Source organism: Anomaloglossus baeobatrachus, chromosome 3, assembly GCF_048569485.1.
Source record: "Anomaloglossus baeobatrachus isolate aAnoBae1 chromosome 3, aAnoBae1.hap1, whole genome shotgun sequence".
Lineage (NCBI taxonomy): Eukaryota > Metazoa > Chordata > Amphibia > Anura > Aromobatidae > Anomaloglossus > Anomaloglossus baeobatrachus.
In genome coordinates this window covers 330,825,155-330,846,003 of record NC_134355.1, presented here as the reverse complement: position 1 = coordinate 330,846,003, position 20,849 = coordinate 330,825,155, and the positions used below count along the sequence as shown (strand labels likewise).

Sequence of the window (20,849 nt, the reverse complement as noted above, 5' to 3'; positions counted from 1 at the left end):
GGGCTCCAGCCTCCGTACCCGCAATGGATACCTCAACCTTAACAACACCGCCGACAAGAGTGGGGTGAGAAGGGAGCATGCTGGGGGCCCTGTTATGGCCCTCTTTTCTTCCATCCGACATAGTCAGCAGCTGCTGCTGACTAAGCTGTGAAGCTATGCGTGGATGTCTGCCTCCTTCGCACAAAGCAATGAAACTGAGGAGCCCGTGAGCACGGGGGGTGTATAGGCAGAAGGGGAGGGGCTTTACACTTTTAGTGTAATGCTTTGTGTGGCCTCCGGAGGCATAGCTATACAACCCAATTGTCTGGGTCTCCCAATGGAGCGACAAAGAAAATAATATAAGACCTTGTCTTATTTTCAGAGAAACACGGTACTTCTATATTGAGATCTCTGGATGAGTAAGTAGAAGTGTGGGGGATATACAGTGCCGTACACCTGTAGCTGAATTTCCAGTTTTTGTCTAGGTTAGGAATTGGAAGTTAAAAATTATTTTTTAATGCCAACTAGTGAAATAACTTTGGCGTATTGGCCTGTGAATACATACATAAAGACCATGGTATAACTGCATACAGAAAGCTTCAATATACATCTCAATGTCTGCAGTAGATACTCTTTTAAAGGTTGATAACTGCTAGTACAAAAATGGCTGTTTCGGGACAGTTACAAGCATGGAGTGTCAGCTTTATAAAAATGTATAGTGTCAGGGCTAGAGGTTTTGGTGAGTTTTCCGCTTCTATGGCAAATAGTCGTTTCATGTTGTCAATGTTCAAAAAGTTTGGTGTTTTGTTTACAAATCCATGCTAGTTATGCCAATGTGTTACAACAGACGTCTACATTTATGTCACCCACATTCAGAGCAATGAGCTGCACAGCTTTTCAGTAATAAAGATAGGCCAATGCTAAAATGACATAACCATTTCTATAACACAAGCCTATGAAATATAATAAGGTGTCAGAGTGGCCTTTCATAAGGCAACGTTACATCTTCACCATCGTACAGAATTAATGCTATTTAGTCATCAGAACTTTGCTTGTTTAAGCTTGTCGATATGGTAACAAAGTTTAAGAGCAGGTCCCAGTTTAAGTCCCAAATACTTCATAACCATGTCACTCCTCAGGAGAAGCAAGGCGTTGCCATCAATTTCCTATAGAATGAAAAAAAGGCACATAATCGGGGCAGTTTTAGTGAAATACAACAGTAAAAAGATATATAATGTAAAGTAAAACCTGAAGCATTTATTTTATTGTCTGATTCTAGAACTGCAGATAAATATACATTATCGTAGTACCAAGAGTTTATCAACACAGTGCAGGCGGGGTAATTACAGAGGTATATACAATGAAGCCATTGTCAAGGGGGTCCTGTGTTAAAAGGGGTTAATCCAGCTTATTTTGCCTTTTTTTGTCATTTCACTATTAGCTACATTGGGGCAGGTAAGTAGTTAGCAACTACCTACCTGCCCTGCTGTGAGCCCCTGTCCTCCGGCTCAGAGTGGTCATGTGACCGCTCTTGCCATCATTTTGCCGCTTCCTGTGAGGTCACGTCGACAGGGACAGGACCTTGTTGATGGGCAACACAGCAGACTTCATGTTGCCGCCCCCTCCCACATATCCCGTAATGCAGTGGTCTCAAAGACGCTGCTCATAGGCCGCATGCAGCCCTTGATGCTGCTTTTGGCGTGCAGGCCCGTGGCCCCCTTGCTGATCGCTGCCTGTTCTGGGGCCGCCCAGTCAGCGCTTTATATGAGAGGACAGATTTCCGGGCACTGCGCAGAGGTGAGCTCTGTATACAGCTACTGGAATGATCAGCTGCCAGCCAATCAGAGGCAGCAGCTGATCAGTTGAAAAGCTGTATACAGAGCTCGTCCCTGCACAGCGCCTGGGAATGTGAAGCACTGTCAGCGGTGGCCCCTGCACCGGCATCGTTCAAGAAGCAGGAAACAGGCCACCGAGAGAACGAAGACATGTGAGAAGAATTTGTCTTTGTTTTTTTATGCGTGTATGAAGAATGGCACAATAGGGGACACTACTACAGGATGAAGCATTACTACAAGAACAGGACCAGGAAAGGGGTCATTACTATAAGAAGAGGACCAGGAAAGGGGTCATTACTATAAGAAGAGCACCAGGAAATGGGTCATTACTATAAGAAGAGGACCAAGAAAGGGGACATTACTGTAAGAAGAGGACCAGGAAAGGGGTCATTGCTACTGTGAAGCCCCACAGGTGGTGTGTCGGTGCATTACCTTCAGGGACTCCACGCAGCTGGATCTGGTCACAGGTAGGAGATCTTCTTCTTGTCGTGACGCCACTCTCAGTATTGCGGCCAGTAGGGACCGCCACTGCAGGTTGAGGGTCGCCTGGGGCTGATGGTATGTGCAGTTAGTTGGAATAGCCTCCTGAGAGTGAGGCAAGCCCCAGGGCCCGATGTAGGTGCGTAGTACCACAAGGCGCAGAATAACTCCACACAGGCAGGATGTCTTTCAGGGTTTTTACTCACTTCAGGTGACAGGGTGAGTAACCCGGGCGTAGCTGGGATGAACCAGGCGGGAACCAGGTGTCCTTCAGGCTGACTTGTGAGGGTGACTACTAACTCGCCTTCCTTAGCCCTTTTTGGTTTGGGGTGACCCCGACTTTTAGTCCCTATGGGGGTCACCCAGGGAAGTTGCTGAAGCCTCACTCCCCTTCGTTTGCCGTGTGCTTGTTGCCTGGGCCAGATCACTCCAGCTTCTTGCCTCCTGTGAGCTATGGGCCCTAACTGTGGCTACGTGGCTGCGGCTTTTGTGGTGTTGTGGCGTGGGCTTTGAGAGCCCCACACCGGCAGGTTTAGCAAAAGAAAGCTGGATCTATCTCCGCTTCGGGATCTGCCGCCCGTTTGGGCCTGGTACTCTCTAGCAGTCTCCTTACTTCCCACTCCGTTGCTCTCTCTCTAGCTGAAGATGGATTTCGGGTAGCACTCCTAGTTGACCGTTCTCCCCCGTCAGTAGCCACTGCGCGGGCGCTGTTAGACAGCAACAGCCCCACAGGTCTGCTCCTCACTGAGCCCTATGGAGTTCTGCTCTACTGACTCACTGCCCCTCCTCTCCTGTTCTTGCCTACGCCACCTAGCAACCAGATTCTCTTACCACACCCCTTGAGAGGAGATGGAGGCTTTTGGCCCCCTCCACTATTCCAGTGAAGGTCAAGGCTTTTCCCCCTCCTGGGATCCCCAGGGGTCCTCTCATGGGTACATGTGTGAGAGCTGATTACTATGCGCCTGTGTACCACACCCCGGTCAGCCTTCTGGATTACCTGTGTTGTACTGTTCCCAGCATGGGTGCAGTACTCAGTGGTGCCTGACCAGGTCAGGGGCGCCACATTCCCCCTTAGTTATCACCAGCACGTCCTCGGGCTGCAAGACAACATTTTAAAATGCATAAAACATTAAAACATGTAAAACATTTTTAAAAGCACCAGGTACCATACATCACCACCCTCCACCCACAAGTCCGTTAACCCACCCAAAACCCTCTCACGTTGGCCGCGGCTTCAGCCACTTCTGGCAGGATGTAGAGGCGGCTTACATGGGCTGGTGGTTTCAGGGTATACCTGGCTTGGTGGATCCGCGCCTTCAGCCTCTTCTGGCAGGATGCAGAGGCGGCCTCCACAGTTGGTGGTGACCAGGTACCCTCTTTGTGGTGGAGAGCCAGGCCCCATAAACAGGCATGCTCTCTGGTCGCAGGCGAGCCAAGGCCCTATATACGGACGGGCTCCTCCTGGTTGCAGACGAGCCAAGCCCCTAAACAGGCTGACTCTGGTGGTGGTGGTGCCCTCTGGTGTAACTATTTACACTGCGAGAGTTTGTGGCTATAGCCAGTTCATAGCCTTAAGGTTTATTTCTCACAATAGTTTATGTGGGCACATTCTTGAACTTTAAAACGTTGCAAAACAAACTTTCCAAACTGGTCAAAACTTGCTGTACTTTACTTAAACTTATGCAGATTCCTCTTCACCAGGGCTTGGGCCTGTAGGGCTGCGGCACCTGTTGCTTTCTTGACCTTTTTCCTCATCTGTAGTTGTCTCGTCAGTAGGTCCTTTGTCTTTTCTTTCTTCTTCTTTGGGACATGGCACTACATCTAGCGCATACCAGCCTCTTTCTCCTTGGTGCATGGTGAACTGCACTGTGTCTCCCATCTTTAGGTTTCTGCCAGGGTGTCCTCTGGGCAAGTGGGCTCTCACATCCCTCCTATTAACGAAAATGCCCTCTTTCATACCCGGTGCCACAATAAAGCCGTATCCGCTTTTCAAGTTAAAGTCTTCCACAACTCCTCTACAAAGGGGTCCTCTGGCCTGTGCTTTGGCTCTTCTCAGGAACCTTTTTTCTTGTAGGTCTCTGGCCGTGACTTCCCTCTGCTCTGGGGATGGCGGTGCAGGGGAAAACTGGGTTCTGCTACGGCGCCGTGTCTTGCGGACTGGATTCGGCGAGGTACAGCTTACAAGCTCCCAGGTGAGACTTTTAGGCAGATCTTCGTCAGCGGACGGTGTCAGGTCTTCCTCATCCCAACGGGAATAGGGCAACATCTCCGGCTCTGAGTATAGATCCACTGCTGGTGGCTCCAGAGTCGGCTCCTCAGCTTCCTGGCCTCCTCTCCCCCTTAGTTCTTCTTGGCACTCCTTTGGTGGCAGTGCTGGGGATGGGCTTTCTTCAGCAGGCTCAGGCAGGGGACTCTTTGGCGTGGTTGCTGCAGGGGTTGCTGGAATCCTCTTGGGGGTGTGCGGAGGGAGCATGTATCTGTCCACCATCTCCTGTGGGAACTTGGCCTCCAGGTCAGCCTTCAGCTGCCAGTATGCGGAGTCTTCACCTATCAGGGATTTCCTAGTAGGGACTTCCTCAGACCGGGGAGCGGTATCTGCTCTGGCCTTGCAGGCCGGGGAAAATGATGAGGCAATCTTTCCTTGGCGGGCCGCGCCCGGCATGGCGGCGGCCTGGTCTTGGCGGGCCGCGCCTGGCATGGCAGCGGCCTGGATCAGCGTCGCTGTTGCAGGGGGCTCTGTGCAGGCTGGGCTGGACGTCGCTGCAGCAGTCTGGGCTTGGCGGGCCGCACCTGGCGGGGCTGCGGCCTGGTTCAGCACCTCACTTGCGGCGCGGACGAGCGTTGCTGCGGCGGTGGGGTCTCGGCGGGCCGGGCCTAGCATGGCGGCGGCCTGAGTCAGCGTCACACCTGCAGCGCGGATGAGGGTCGCGGTGGCAGCCGGTTCTTTACGGGCCGGGCAGGGCATCGCTGCAGGGACCGGGTCTTGGTGGGCCGAGCAGGGCATCGCTGCGGCGGCCGGGGCTTGGCGGGCCGCACCTGGCGTGGTTGCGGCCTGGTTCAGCGTCGCCGCGCCGGGCGCCTCTTCAGGGACCGCGGGCGTGGCAGCAGGGGTCGGGGCATCCGGGCCGGCAGGGGCAACACTGGACTCACCCATCGGTAGCAGCATCGGGGTCTGAGTCGTCACCACCCGGTCTGGCACTCGGTGCGCGGCTCTCTCCTCGTAGGCCCGAACCGCCGCGGTCATCCATAGAAACTCCTCGCGTCCCTCTCTGATCAGCCTTCCGACCCTGGCTTCCAGTTGATCGCAGAACTCGGCGAGCTCCCGACACCACCAGGCAGCGGAGCCTGGCTCTGGGTCTCTGCACTCAGACGCCATTTTCTCTAGCAAGTTGCTGGCTTCTCTCCTGCTCCGCCGTCTCTGGACGCTTCCGCTCTCTTCACAAGCGAGGTCAGAACTCTGCAGGGGATCTCTGGGTAGCCACACCTCTTCGTGGGCGGTAACTTCTTCCAGCGCGGGCTGCTGTTGTTTTTCAGCGCGCTTTTCATGGTGGCAATATGGCGGCGCTTCCAATTTTTCAAGCGGACCGCCCAGGCACATGGTCACCTGTCTGAACAGGTCTAGTCCTTATCCTGTTCGTTATCCCACAGGTGGTGTGTCGGTGCATTACCTTCAGGGACTCCACGCAGCTGGATCTGGTCACAGGTAGGAGATCTTCTTCTTGTCGTGACGCCACTCTCAGTATTGCGGCCAGTAGGGACCGCCACTGCAGGTTGAGGGTCGCCTGGGGCTGATGGTATGTGCAGTTAGTTGGAATAGCCTCCTGAGAGTGAGGCAAGCCCCAGGGCCCGATGTAGGTGCGTAGTACCACAAGGCGCAGAATAACTCCACACAGGCAGGATGTCTTTCAGGGTTTTTACTCACTTCAGGTGGCAGGGTGAGTAACCCGGGCGTAGCTGGGATGAACCAGGCGGGAACCAGGTGTCCTTCAGGCTGACTTGTGAGGGTGACTACTAACTCGCCTTCCTTAGCCCTTTTTGGTTTGGGGTGACCCCGACTTTTAGTCCCTATGGGGGTCACCCAGGGAAGTTGCTGAAGCCTCACTCCCCTTCGTTTGCCGTGTGCTTGTTGCCTGGGCCAGATCACTCCAGCTTCTTGCCTCCTGTGAGCTATGGGCCCTAACTGTGGCTACGTGGCTGCGGCTTTTGTGGTGTTGTGGCGTGGGCTTTGAGAGCCCCACACCGGCAGGTTTAGCAAAAGAAAGCTGGATCTATCTCCGCTTCGGGATCTGCCGCCCGTTTGGGCCTGGTACTCTCTAGCAGTCTCCTTACTTCCCACTCCGTTGCTCTCTCTCTAGCTGAAGATGGATTTCGGGTAGCACTCCTAGTTGACCGTTCTCCCCCGTCAGTAGCCACTGCGCGGGCGCTGTTAGACAGCAACAGCCCCACAGGTCTGCTCCTCACTGAGCCCTATGGAGTTCTGCTCTACTGACTCACTGCCCCTCCTCTCCTGTTCTTGCCTACGCCACCTAGCAACCAGATTCTCTTACCACACCCCTTGAGAGGAGATGGAGGCTTTTGGCCCCCTCCACTATTCCAGTGAAGGTCAAGGCTTTTCCCCCTCCTGGGATCCCCAGGGGTCCTCTCATGGGTACATGTGTGAGAGCTGATTACTATGCGCCTGTGTACCACACCCCGGTCAGCCTTCTGGATTACCTGTGTTGTACTGTTCCCAGCATGGGTGCAGTACTCAGTGGTGCCTGACCAGGTCAGGGGCGCCACACTACCGTATAAGAAGAGCACCAGGAAAGGGGTCATTACTATAAGAAGAGGACCAGGAAAGGGGACATTACTATAGGATGAGCAGTATGGGCACAATACTACAGGATGGGCACAAGGATGGGGCACATTACTATATTATGGGGACAAGGATGGGCGCATTACTACATTATATGTGCGGTGGATGTGATGTGATTGTGCTGTCACAGATGTTAGGCAGTATCACTGCTCTGTATTTCCAATGCTGGAGCAATCAGTGCTGAGCAGAATACTGACAACCAATGAGTGTGCAGAGAGTGGGGCTGGACAGTGAAGCCGGGTGGTGCCAGCTCTGACTGTGAAGTTTGGCAACCAAGGAAAGGAAAAGTCAAGTTTGTTTGAGCTGCAGGTAAATAAAACGTCTGCAGAGAATAAAGTGATAATTCAAGAGGAACAAAAAATAGAAAACAAAAAAAAATGTAGGAATGTTTTAGATGACAATACAGCCCAGATTAGCTTAAAAAAATGTTTGGAGTTTATGTCTGACAACTCCTTTAAGTTGTTCCATTTCAAGATGATATAATTTCTAGACGTGCTATAAACGTTTGGTACACAAGACTCATCCTGATAAGAATTGCGGTGGCTATGTGGTGGGAACACTCATTTATTCTGCCTCTCTTAATGAAGCATCTTTTTCATCTTTCTCCTTGTTAAAGGACTAATCAATAATGTATGAAGAAAAGTCAATAATCACAGTTAAGTATCAAATAAATACTGCACTAGTTGTAAAAGATTAATTTCTCATCTGCTCGGAAATCTTTATTGTAGAGACATTCTTCAGGGGCTGGTTATGTGAAAACATTCTGAACAATAGTACACATGGAACCCTTCAGGTGATTCCACACAGATTTGGTCTGAGATGGTGGAAAATAATGAAACTGTAAATAATTCCTGTTTTCCCAGAATGCACAAACTATTTCTCACCGCAGGAAGAAGTCACTGCTGTAATTCTAGTGTCTGACCTGCTGTAACCGCCCACCGAACTTATATAATTAAGGGCACGGCAGTCAAGGTATTGCTTGTTTTACGGCCTGATGTGATCTCGGGGGATCTGGGATCAGAAGGTCACAGCGTATGGTGGATCGCAGATGAGCTTTAGTGCCCACTCGTCATTTACCCTGAGTTGGAGCGTATTTAATTCCATCAGGAAGTGAAGGGGTAAAGGTGCATGTCTATCCTGCAGTGATCTAACAGGTATTTGTAACTTCAGCTGCAGATAATTCCTGTTGCTATAAATATCCACTCCTCACTCCTCTCTCTGCCGACTATAGCTCACATCTTGCTGACCATGTGGAAGGAACTAAATCGCTGCATAGCTGGAGTGTCGTTTCAATTGCAACTGCGAAGGCTGCCACTATAGAAACCAAGGAATGCTTTTCATTTTATCTTTCCCCAATTGTTTGTATTTCCTACCTCGTGTTGTCTTATTGTAGAGACGATAGTAGTGTCTGGCTCGTCCTTACTAGTCAGAGTGAGTGCTGAGCCAGGAAGGGCCTAGACACATGATCGGCGTATGGGGGGAAAGACCCGTTTAGGGATGTTTGGGAGTGCAGGGATCAGATTCAGATGAGTGTTAGGAGGTGACCCTGCTTCCCCCTCCCTAGCAGAAGAGCCTACCGTTGTATTGTGCTCCCTTTGTGTAACATTGCTTATCAAGGAATTTCCCCTTCCCTGGTGTAACACTACCAAGATTTTCTCGCTGTGTTATGCCATGCACTGGGAAAACTCTCATACCTGGTGTGACAATTTGTAAGCTGACTGCTGTGTTCTAAACAGTGTAATTAGTGTTGGGTGGTGACAACAGGTCAGACAAAGTGCTATGCTGGTGAGCACAGGTCGGGTAGGCTATGACTTCGTCCGTCAGTGAGAACAGGTTGGGAACCCTGTTATTGTACCACTAATGCCAGACTACCTGATCTGTTCTCTCTGCTGGAAAAATTAATCTCCAAAGATCTGGAAATTTCAGCTCAGCGCATAGCAGTGTCCTGCAGTAAAATGCCGCTGGGCTCCATCTACAGCTATGAACAGCTCAGCACATAGCACTGTCCTGCAGTAAAATGCTACCTACAGCTATGAATTGCATATGTCAGTGGATTTGTACCATTCAGAGCTGATTTAGCCATGTCATAGGAGATTGGATTCAGTCTCTGACCCTGTCTTCTATGCTTTGTGTATAGGAGGGAGGAGGGTTCTGCAGGATGGGTTTTGGTAGGGTGCAGGGTTGCGGTGCAGCGCAGCGCGGTGCCAGATGGCACAGGTGTACTCACTCAGACACAGATGGACAGAGTCTCTGGTAAACCAAATGGCTGGATGGACGGGGCCCGCAGCCAGCTGCGGTGTTCTCCCTGGATGGGTTGATGGTGGCTGTCGTGGCTGCACCTGTGTTTTGTATCTTGACTCCAATGCCTGGGCACTGGTAGTCCGCTCCCCGACGTATACGTGCCGGAGGAGCCCTTTTGCCCACAGACGCTAGCCCTGTGGATCTCTGGCCCTTGGCGGTGGCGCTTATCCGAAACGGTTGGGCTTTTGCCTTCAATCGGGACTTGGGTGGGAATGAACCCCTGAGGTCCAGACTGCAATCAGTAAATTTGACTAAAGGTTGGCTTCGAGCCTTGTCGGGGTCTGAGTACCCTGCCTGGTGCTTGGCTCCAATCGGCTCCCCGGTTCGGTTCCGGCGGGCCACCGCCCGACCCCGGTCCTATGGTTCCGCTGACCTTCACCAACTCCTGCAGACGGCCACCACCGTCTGCCTACCTTGCTGGAAGTGCCTGGGCTCCAACCCAGACACTGACAGTTTCACTCCTCTCACTCTACTGCCCACAACTGGACTCCCTAACTGACTGTGTTTTTCCCGCCTCCAGGCCTGTGAACTCCTCGGTGGGCGGGGTCAACCGCCTGGTTCCGCCCCACCTGGTGTAAACATCAACCCTGGAGGGTGGCAACAAGGATTTAATGTGTGACTGGTGTGACCTGTCCAGGGAAGGGGGGTGTATGGTGTTGTGTCTGTGACTACCTGGCTAGGCCAGGGCGTTACACAGACAAGAAAATACAAATAGCAGAAAAAATAGTACACTAGTTAATCTTATACTAAATAAACATGCATACCTAATTAGTAATCATTACTAAAAAATGTGTTTGATCCTCTTTAAATAGATGAATTAGGTTGAAGTCTCTTTTCTGGTGATAAGTGAGGATATTTAGAAAGAGCTATACTGCAATGTAAGATATAGTCAATGGACAGCTGGGGGCATTACCTTTAAGAAATGTTTAATGGGTTGCAACCAAAATCCTACTTACATGTTTTCTGAAAAGGTCAACATGGGGGCCCAAAGCCTGTGGATCAGCATCCTTCACAAACCAGACAACATCTTCCACAGTCCAGTTGGCTGGATCCTTGCTAGATGGTCTGACTGTATCCTGGTTTTCAGGAGAGGGACTTGAGGCTATAAAATAAAACATATTAAAGTTTATGTTTTCTACAAATGCACACACAATACTATATATAACTATAAAGATTAGAAAATCTCCCTTCATTTAAAAAAAAAACAAAACCAAAACAAAAAGTGTTTAGAACAACTAAAAAGAAAAAACTAAAACACAACACATACACCATGTTCCAAATTATTATGCAAATTAGATTTAAGTGTCATAGCGATTAATTTTTTTTATTTTTTCAATGAAACTCATTTGTGCCGCCCCTGTGCCAGCAGCCAAGCTGCTCGGATCCAGATCCGCGGTGGCTCGAGGGGTCTCCGGACCCGGGGGTCGTGCGGCCACTCAAATGAAGGGGGGTATTTACAGGGGATTGTAAAGTTCGTGATGCCACCTGTGGTATGTGGTAATTTGAGTACCATCGCTCAGTTGGGAGTACCCGGGGATGATGGAATGGGGCAGCCAGGTGTTGTGACCCTCCACAGGTAGGGGGAATACCCCGGGGCTCGGTGATGGTGTGGGAGAGTGCCGTTAGATGCAAAGGGGTCACTTACGTACTCACTCAGTCCATTAAGCTGACACCGACAACTAGATAAACCAAAGTTCTGGATACCGCTACCGCTGAGGGAAGCTAGTTCGGGTCAAGTCCCCAATGGTGCTGCCTGGTGATCCGTGACTTGCCTCCTGGCACGACGTTTACTTCTCTGTTGGTCCCGGTAGGATGGAACTTCCCGGGTCCCGCTCCCCACTATGGCTAAGTGTGGGAGCTTGCTCTCAGGGTTCACGCTTGGGATTTTCTGGACCGTTTTAGTGGAAAGTCCTATCCCCCTTGTTGCGCTAGTACCCCGATTTTGGAGCGGGTGGAGAGCGGATCTTGAAGGCTCCATTCTCTTCGGGTAAATTGTCAGATTGCTTTAAGCTACTCCCTGACCTAGGGTCCACGTACCCAGTCGTGCCCTGTCCCAGGCCGTTGATGGTGCAAGGCCGCCGGCTATCCTCGACAGTTCCATGCCCCTTGCCATGAACCCCTGCGACCGGGGGTCCAGCTCCTCTAGGCCCAGACCACCGTCTGCCACCTAGATAGCTTTCTAGGAGCCCTGATCCTGACCTCCTCTCTTATTCACTTCCAAAACTACTCTCTTCGGACACTCCTGACCTCCCTTCGCCAACCCCCCAAGTGAGCAACCCTATTCTACTCAAGCCGTCCACTGGTGTGTTTGGTGGGTGTGGTGCAGAGTGTACCTAGGATTTTGATTAGCTAATGTAGGCAACACCATGTAGTTGGGGACCCATAACCATGAAGGAGGTGGATACTGCACGGGAGGGCAGACTGTGCAATACCCTGTGACGACCTGATAGTCCAGGGGAGTCACACTGTGATGGTACTGTTTCTCAGGGTTCTTTGGATCACTTAAATCAATCTCAGATACCTGTGATAATTAGTTTGCCAGGTGAGCCCAATAAAAGTAAAACTAGATGTTCCACAATATTAAGCAGGCCACAGTTTTCAAGTAACATGGGAAATAAAAAGGATCTCTCTGCTGCCGAAAAGCATCAAATAGTGCAATGCCTTGGAAAAGGGATGCAAACTTTAAATATTTCACTAAAACTTAAGTGTAATCACCGTACTGTGAAGAGATTTGTGGCTGATTCTGAGCACATACGTGTTTGTGCTGATAAAGGCAGAATGAGGAAGGTTTCTGCCAGGCAAGTCCATTGGATTAAGAGAGCAGCTACTAAAAAGCCATTACAAACCAGCAAACAGATATTTGAAGCTGCTGATGCATCTGGAGTCCCTCAAACCTCAAGGTGTAGGATCCTTCAAAGGCTTGCTGTGGTGCATAAACCTACTATTCGGCCACCCCTAAGCAGTGCTCACAAGCAGAAATGGTTGCAGTGGGCCCAGACAGACATGAAGACTAATTTTCAAACAGTCTTGTTTACTGATGAGTGTCGAGGAACACTTATGGTCCAGATGGATGGAGTAGTGGATTGTTGGTGGATGGCCACCATGTCCCAACAAGGCTGCGACATCAGCAAGGAGATGGAGGAGTCATGTTTTGGGCTGGAATCAAGGGAAGACATCTGGTAGGCCCCTTTTGGGTTCCTGAAGGTGTGAAAATGACCTCTGAAAAGTATATAGAGTTTCTGACTGCCAACTTTCTTCCATGGTAGAAAAAGCAGAAACGTGCCTTCAGAAGCAAAGTCATCTTCAGGCATGACAATGCACCATCTCATACTGCAAATAATACCTCTGTGTAATTGGCTGCTATGGGCATAAAAGGAGATAAACTCATGGTGTGGCCACCATCTTCCTCTGACCTCAACCCTATAGAGAACCTTTGGAGTATCATCAAGCAAAATATCTATGAGAGTGGGAGGCACAACAAAACAGCAGCTCTGGGAGGCTATTCTGACATCATGCAAAAAAATGTGAAGCAGAAACTCTCCAAAAACTCACAAGTTTAATGGATGCAAAAATTGTGAAGGTGAGATCAAAGAAGGGTTCCTATGTTAACATGTAACTTGGCCTGATAGGATGTTGTGGATTTAAATAGCTTTTTATTTCAGTGAATGTGACCTCCTAATGCTGCAAATTCCACAAATGAGCATTTTCAGGTCTTTAAAACATATAAAATGTTTAGAAACAGTGGTACAGTGCATTTTGAGTTTTATTAATTTTGAACATTATACTATGATCATTGGGAGGTTTCTTCAATAAAATTCAATGTATACTCTAACGGGTTATGACTTTTATTAGTCTGACTCATTTGCACCGATCATTTCGGAAAATCAGAGAAAAATATCATTTGCATAATAATTTGGAACATGGTGTACACTGCAGAAGCTGGAGAATCTGAGACCACTGTAGTAAGTCGCTGTATAACTTCTAGCTTCTCACATCACATACGGTACATCATTTCACTGCTCTTACAATCTTTTGATAAACAAAATGGGGACACGTTCCGCCTGTGTGTAAAATTCTGCCTAAAATTATAATGAGCTTTTTAGATTGTATAGATGTTCTTATGTCCCAAAAGTCTATCCTTTCACCTCTGCCAGTAACGTAAGGCCGCATAGGGAGATTTAGTCATTTTGTAACACCCTTGTATTCACCTTTTATAACTCGGCGACATCAACTTTGAGATAGGATCTTTGGAGTCAGCCTACTTATCTCTCAGCGTTAATTATATATAAAGAACACCTTACAACACTTTTTGTACTACTGTTGGGAAAGTTATTGCTCAATATTGGAATCTGGCAGTCCGCCTTCCTTTTCAGATACATTTTTTGACTGCATAAACTATATTCTAGAATGGATCGCCCCTTCCCATGCAACCTAGACTGCTTGGTTAAACTTTAGGTATTCAAGCATGACCTACCACTTGAATGCTGATGTGTCACAGGATTACTTATTCTCTTCCCTTATCTATGTTATATCTGTGGCACCTCAGTGGTCATGGGAGCCACAGTGGCATTGTTCTCCTCACAGGAGGGCAATGCTATGCCTGGAAGCAGCGGGGAGACCTCTATGCCAGGTACAATCACACACACGACACTTCCTAATCCAGCCCAGAAGGGGGAACGAGCGCTGAATTAGAATACCGGGGGTCCTTGACTGTCGGGTACTAACGGCCCAGCAGTAAACCCGGAGGGCAAGAGGCTCCACACCACCTGGCCCAACAGAGACTCCCAAAACGCAGTAGCATAATAGAGCCCGGGGCTGCAGAAATACCAGCGGGCCCTACATCCGGCTCACGCTGCCCGCCACAAGGGACAAGGCAAATCACACCTAGGAAGAGGGACGCTGTGCTGCTCCAGGCCACAGTGACCCACAGTCAGAGCACACTAAGGAAGGCCTCTAGCGTACCAGGTCGAGAAGGGATTCCTCGCTGCTTCCCGGCTGACCGGACCACAGTAACCTGGGACTATAAAAACAGACCAGTAAAAGTTAAAGTAAACTACCAGCCTGTGTCGTCCAGTTACTGTCAGCATCCTCAGCCCCGCTCCCCTGTGTACAACACCATAGACTACCACTCTCATGAACCTCCCCGTGGCATGCTCCACTTGTGGGGAGCAGAACCATCTTAGCTGCTACAATCATCTGCCCCGGAGGACAGCGACAGCAGCGGCGGCTAATCCCTGGCTGCGTACCGCAGGTGCCGTCATGAGACAAACTATCCCAATCATCTCCTCCACCATCATCCTGCGCTTTTATTTTATGCCTCGGGGCCACGAAGCCAGGCAGGGACACCCGTGACATCCCCAGACCCGACATCACCGGCCCAGGTACGAGTAACGTTAACCCCTTTTCCCGTAGGTGCTACATATCTCTATCATCACCTTTCACCATCTCATTATTTAATTCCTCTTCTTTAGTTACTTCCACATTAGGAAGGTTTCCATTGAGATCAAATGATGAGGGTATACCCTACTACATACAAGTTCACATATGACCTACAGCACCATTCATGGACTTGTCATGCTAAGTGGCTACAGGTTCCACCATTTTCTCAGGACAATTACACATTCCAAAGTGCCACATTCAAAATGAACCTTGGGTAACAGGGATGGCTTAGTTCCACATCTAGCAATTTCTGAACTATTTGCATAGAGCATTCGTCTGTAATGAGTTACAATCAGGGATCAGAAGACCCCATTCTGTCAATCAGTAGGGATGTAAAAAATTGGACACCCATCTAGTAGTAATTATAGCCTATTCCAGAGGTTCCCAACTCCAGTCCTCAAGGCACACCAACAGCGCATGTTTTCAGGATTTCCTTAGTATTGCACAGGTGATAATTTAATCACCTGCCCAGGTGCTGAATCCAACCCCCATGCAATGCTAAAGAAATCCTGAAATAGAAGAAGCTGTGGAAAAATAAAGCGCAATAGGGTCTTACCCTTGTATGTAGGGGTATAGGATGGGGGAGCAATACTACTCACCAAATGTGGTTGTGAGAGTCACAACCACTGTAATCGCACGTAACATTTGACCACGGCAGCAGCAACCCAAAGCGGCAGATAACAGAGAGTGGTAGAAACCAGAAATCCTGAAAACATGCACTGTTGGTGTGCCTTGAGGACTGGAGTTGGGAACCTCTGGCCTATTCCATGGATAGGTGATACTATTTTACAACCAAAATATACATTATTTGTGAAAAAAGGAAGGGTTATACTGATACAGACAAAAATCAATAGAGGGAAAATCAACTATTAAGCAAAAGCAATTATAGACAGATCGTTACCTTTTCAGGCTTTCCCATATATAGCTGCTGCTCAATAGGAGCTGGCGAACCAGTCTTGTCATGCACGATTGTAGCGCCTGGTCCCGCCAGAATCCGAGGGGGACGCTCTTCCTCACATCTGCCCAGCCCCAGCATGGCCCCCACCTGCACCCCCGGGCCCAGCCTCCAGCAGCGACGTTCCTCCTCTTACCGGTCTCATGACTCTGCTCCTGCTCACTCCCGGGTCGGACATCATGCTCCTGGGGCTGCTTCAGCCTCTTCCTGTCTGCAGAGCACACACAGTTCTGCAGTGTCTGATTCTAGGCTGCGCGCGAGTCCACGCCCCTTTCTTAAAGTGGTAGCGCCCAATTACCTGGAAGTGACCTCAGAGGTCACCTGTTGCCATATGGTATTTAAGTTCACCTCCCCTGGCAGCAGGCGCCCGAGCAACGCCTCTATTAGTGCATTGCCAGTGTCCAGACCCATTTGTGCTATTATTTGATATCCGTGCATTTCATACCTGGTTCTAATCCTTTGTCTCACCGTAGTGCCATCTATTCCATTCCGGCTGTGGACGTCACCGTGGCATACCTGCCGTGGACACCATCTATACATACCCGCAGTGGACGTCACCGGCCATACCCGGAGTGGACATCACCGGCCATACCCGCAGTGGACGTCACCGGCCATACCCGACGTGGACGTCACCGGCCATACCCGCAGTGGACGTCACCGGCCATACCCGCAGTGAACGTCTCTTGCGCACCTGCTGTGATCATCTCCGGTGCCACACCCGTGTCCTGCCTGCTGTGGACATTGTACCCGAGCTACGCCTGGCCGTACAGAGACTCCTACCACCGGTTCCTGGCTGCCGTGCATTTAGGCCTTCTGGGGAGGCGCCTCACAGTCCCTGTTTAGGGGTTCGCTGCTGGTCGCCTTCTCAGGGGAGTCCGGTGCACGGTCCAGTGGGTCCACCTCCGGACGCTCACCGCTCTTCGGTGAGCGTAACAACGATAAGGGTTGTTAGGCTAGGAGGCCCTAGCTGTCCTTTATCCCAGAGGTACTTCTGATGGTGAAGAGGTCTGGACCACAGGCTAGCCCTGCTCCTGGCAGCCCTGCTCTAATACCCCCTCTCCAACACCCCCGGGATGACTGGCATAGGAGTGATTAATCCCGCACAAATAGACAGACAGGGAAAAAACAAAACTCAAACTCACTACAAGCACACACAGAGGTATAGACAATACATGCTCAGGGAGAAGTAAAAAAACACGGAGGAAGTAAACAGACGAGAATATTTTCACAACACACCAAATAACACACAGGAGATCTCCATAAACTGGATTACAACAGCACAAGGACCAGTATCAACAAATCTATAATCGGCGTGGGAGGACCAAATCCACCATCTTAAAAAGGGCAGGGAGTAGCTGTGACAGGTCTCTAACATGTGACTCCAAAGTCACATGTTGCGATTCAAAGATGTTTAGGGGTTGTTTTGCTGTCTCTGATACTGGGCATTATTTATTCCAAAGGGTGTGCAACCACATCTTAAAGTTGAGAGTTCCAACAATTTTGTCCAGCCCATGTGTGGGGTTTTGTGTAAAATTATGTCCATTTTGCCATTGTTCTCTGTTTTTTTTTGTGTCGTTTCAATACAAACAAAGGAAATAAACGTGTATAATAAAACATGTATAATTGCAATAGTTTTCTGGGAGAAAGACTTCATTTTCTGAAAGAATTTCAAGGGTGCCAACTAGAGTTGAGCGCGGTTCTCCAGTTCGCGGCTCGAGTGATTTTGGGGGCTGTTCTAGATCGAACTAGAACTCGAGCTTTTTGCTAAAGCTCGATAGTTCTAGATACGTTCGAGAACGGTTCTAGCAGCAAAAAGCAGGGCTTTTTACAGCTACAGTGTGCAGGAGCCATCGCTGGCAGCCTGCCAGAAGCTGATAACCAAGATAAACATCGGGTATCCAAGCAAAGCGCTTTGGTTAGTAACCCGATGTTTATCCTAGTTACGTGCAGGAAGCCCACACTTCCCCGCTCAGCTCACTCCGCCCCCTCCTGCACGCGGCATGTACACACACACACACACACACACACGTCCCCAGCCATGCAGTCCACGACACGACGTCCTACTGGCACTCTGCACACATGGTCCCGCTCGGCTTACCTGCGGTGATGAAGTCCCGACCTCAGCGCTGTTACTGTCCTCCATGGCCGCCGCTTGTCACATCACCTTCTCTCGCTTCCGACCCGAGACTGACTAGCGGTGACGTCACGGGCCTCTCGCGATACTTGGCTGTGAAGGCGGCGGTCATTGAACTCAGTGACAGGTGCTGTCAGCAGTGCAGGAGATCAGCGCAGGTAATGTACCTCGCTGACAGCAGCACTTGTCATCCCCTGCAGTGACCTGGGCTGACCCATTGCTGTTAGCTCAGGTCACTGCACTGCTCTCCCAGCCAATGGGGAACATCCTGCTCTTCATTGACTGGGACAGTGTGGATCGTCATGGCAACCCCTTGGATTACACCAGACCTGGATTTGTTTTTCTTTCTAATAAATTGGTTAAAAAGGGAATGTATTGGGGAGTGTTTTTTTGAAATAAAAATGTGTTTGTCGTCTATTTTTTTTTATTACTGACTGGGTTGGTCATGTCGGGTATCTGATAGACGCCTGACCTCACCAACCTCAGGGCTTGGTGCCAGGTGACATTACACATCTGGTATTAACCCCATATATTACCCCGTTTGCCACTGCACCAGGGCACGGGATGAGCTGGGGCGAAGCACCAGGATTGGCGCATCTAATGGATGCGCCACTTCTGGGGCGGCTGCGGCCTGCTATTTTTAGGCTGGGGAGAGTCCATTAACCATGGACCTCCCTAGTCTGAGAATATCAGACCCCAGCTGTCTGCTTTACCTTGGCTGGTGATCCAATTTTGGGGGGACCCCTACGTTTTTTTTTTTTTAAATTATTTATTTAATTTAAAATAACAGCGTGGGGTGCCCTCAGTTTTGTATTACCAGCCAAGGTGAGGCTGCCAGCTGTGGTCTGCAGGCTGCAGCCGTCTGCTTTACCCTAGCTGGTTACAAAAATAGGGGAAACCCCACGTCATTTTTTTTTTTCATTTTTTTGGCTAAATACAAAGCTAAGCACCCCTTAGTGCCACATGAAAGGCACCAAAGGGTGCAAAATTACAAAATGCAGGAGAGTGGCACATTATGTGTCTTTCTGCCATTATAATGACAGAAAAGACTGATATGAAGTGTACAAGCACTGTAAAATCACCAGAGCGCTCTACGCTGTGAAAAGCAGTAGAAAATGGCACTGGAGTGTACATGTGACCGTCTCATGTAGGTTGAAGCTATGGATCCTGGGTAAATTTATGTATTTTCCCTCCTTCAGTTTTTTTGCAGTACACAAAAAAAACGGAAGGCACACGGATGACAAACAGATGACATACGGACCGTCTACGGAACGGAAACGGATGCCACACGGATGCACCCGTGAAAAAAAACGGACTGTTTTTTGAAGACCACAAAAATGGATCGGTCGTGTTAATGTAGCCTTATTCTGATCTGCCGTTTATAAACAACAGGCAGAAATAAGTGAATAACGCCCCCCAGCGTCAGAAAATCTCCGGGGTTTCAGGGCTAGCTGAGACCCTGGAGATCATGATTCAGGACGTTTTTTTCGGTCCCCGCTCACGTGATCACAGGTATACACCGTATACCGATGATCACGTTACAGTAAATGATAGTGTCGGTAAAAAATTATTTATCTCCCATCTGGCATGAAAAAACATGATAAATCTACTCCCCGGTCCCCTCCGGTCCCCCGATGTCGCCAAAGTGCCCACCCGATGCCCTCCCAGAAATCCAAGATGGCCGCGCGCACAGCAGCGCGCCGGCCGCATTCACCCTACTCCTCTGATTTCTGTCGCATGTGCCATGACACATGCGACAGAAAACTCCTCCCCAGGCCCTGCCAGGTCACCCCCTATAACCCCACCGGTGTTCCCCGGTGTCCCACGGTACCTGTGCAGCGTTGATCCCCCCACGGCCCTCTCCTTCCCAATAGACGCTGCCGCATGCACAGAGCGGCTGTCAGCTCAGCTTCCTGTGTTCAGACACAGTGAGTGGTGGTTATGCATCTGTAAGCTAAATGGGCGGCACGATGGCTCAGTGGTTAGCACTGCAGTCTTGCAGCGCTGAGGTCCTGGGTTCAATTCCTACCAAAGACACCATCTGCAAGGAGTTTGTATGTTCTCCCCGTGTTTGCGTGGGTTTCCTCCGGGTACTCTGGTTTCCTCCCACACTCCAAAGACATTCAGCGCTATGGAATTAATAACGCTATATAAATGAATAAATTATTATTATTACTGCAATGCCCTGCTCATGAGGTAAGGAACATAATTGACCAGGAGAGCTATATACTACATTTCCAAACGGAGGGATTTGCTTTTATAGTTTCCCTGCTGAACGACTACCAAACATGAGAGTCCGTTATACGCCACAAGAAAACACATTTAAATAGCGAGCTCTGTTGTTAAGTATTCATTCAGCTGGATAACTGGACTTAAAGGGGTGTTCCATCTCCAAGATCCTATCCCCAATATATAGTAGGTGGAATAGCAATAATATCAGCAAATACCAATATTAGGAAATGTAGAATAGTTCTCCTGATTAGGCATGCCCTTACCTCATGAGCAGGGCATTGCAGCTTTGGTAGCAACCATTACGACATGGACTCTGCTGCTGTGGACCCAGGGAGAGTGAGTGCAGATTCATTGCACCCACACTCCTCACATGAAGGGTCTGTGACTCGCCCACCCCAGGGCTGTGGGACACCCGGTGCCGGGCCGGACTAGTCCGGTGGTAGTCAGTGGTGGCTGGGCCCGGCTCCGTGGCCCTGGTGGGCGTCAGTAAAATATGTGGCTTGAATTAAAGTTTGTGTTCGTGACGCCACCTGTGGTATGCGGCTATTAAGCCGCCGCTGCTGTGTGAGGCCTCCGGGACGATGTTATGGCAGCAATGGTGGTACTGCTCCCCACAGGTGGAGCAATGCCCGGGGCACA

The 20,849-nt window shown here is 49.8% G+C and overlaps 1 protein-coding gene across 3 annotated transcripts in view; it reads right to left on the bottom strand.

Annotated features, from left to right (window-relative positions):
* Positions 1 to 280: 280 nt before the first annotated feature.
* Positions 281 to 20,849, bottom strand: part of SCML4 (Scm polycomb group protein like 4) — a 227,069-nt gene continuing 206,500 nt past the window's right edge. For all 3 annotated transcript variants that reach the window (XM_075338367.1, XM_075338368.1, XM_075338369.1), the window contains 2 exons: positions 10,407 to 10,552; positions 281 to 1,145 (listed from right to left, as the gene is read on the bottom strand). In XM_075338367.1, the coding sequence (XP_075194482.1) occupies positions 1,020 to 1,145; positions 10,407 to 10,552 (272 nt within the window). In that variant the 3' untranslated portion in view covers positions 281 to 1,019. The remainder of the gene's footprint in view (positions 1,146 to 10,406; positions 10,553 to 20,849) is intronic.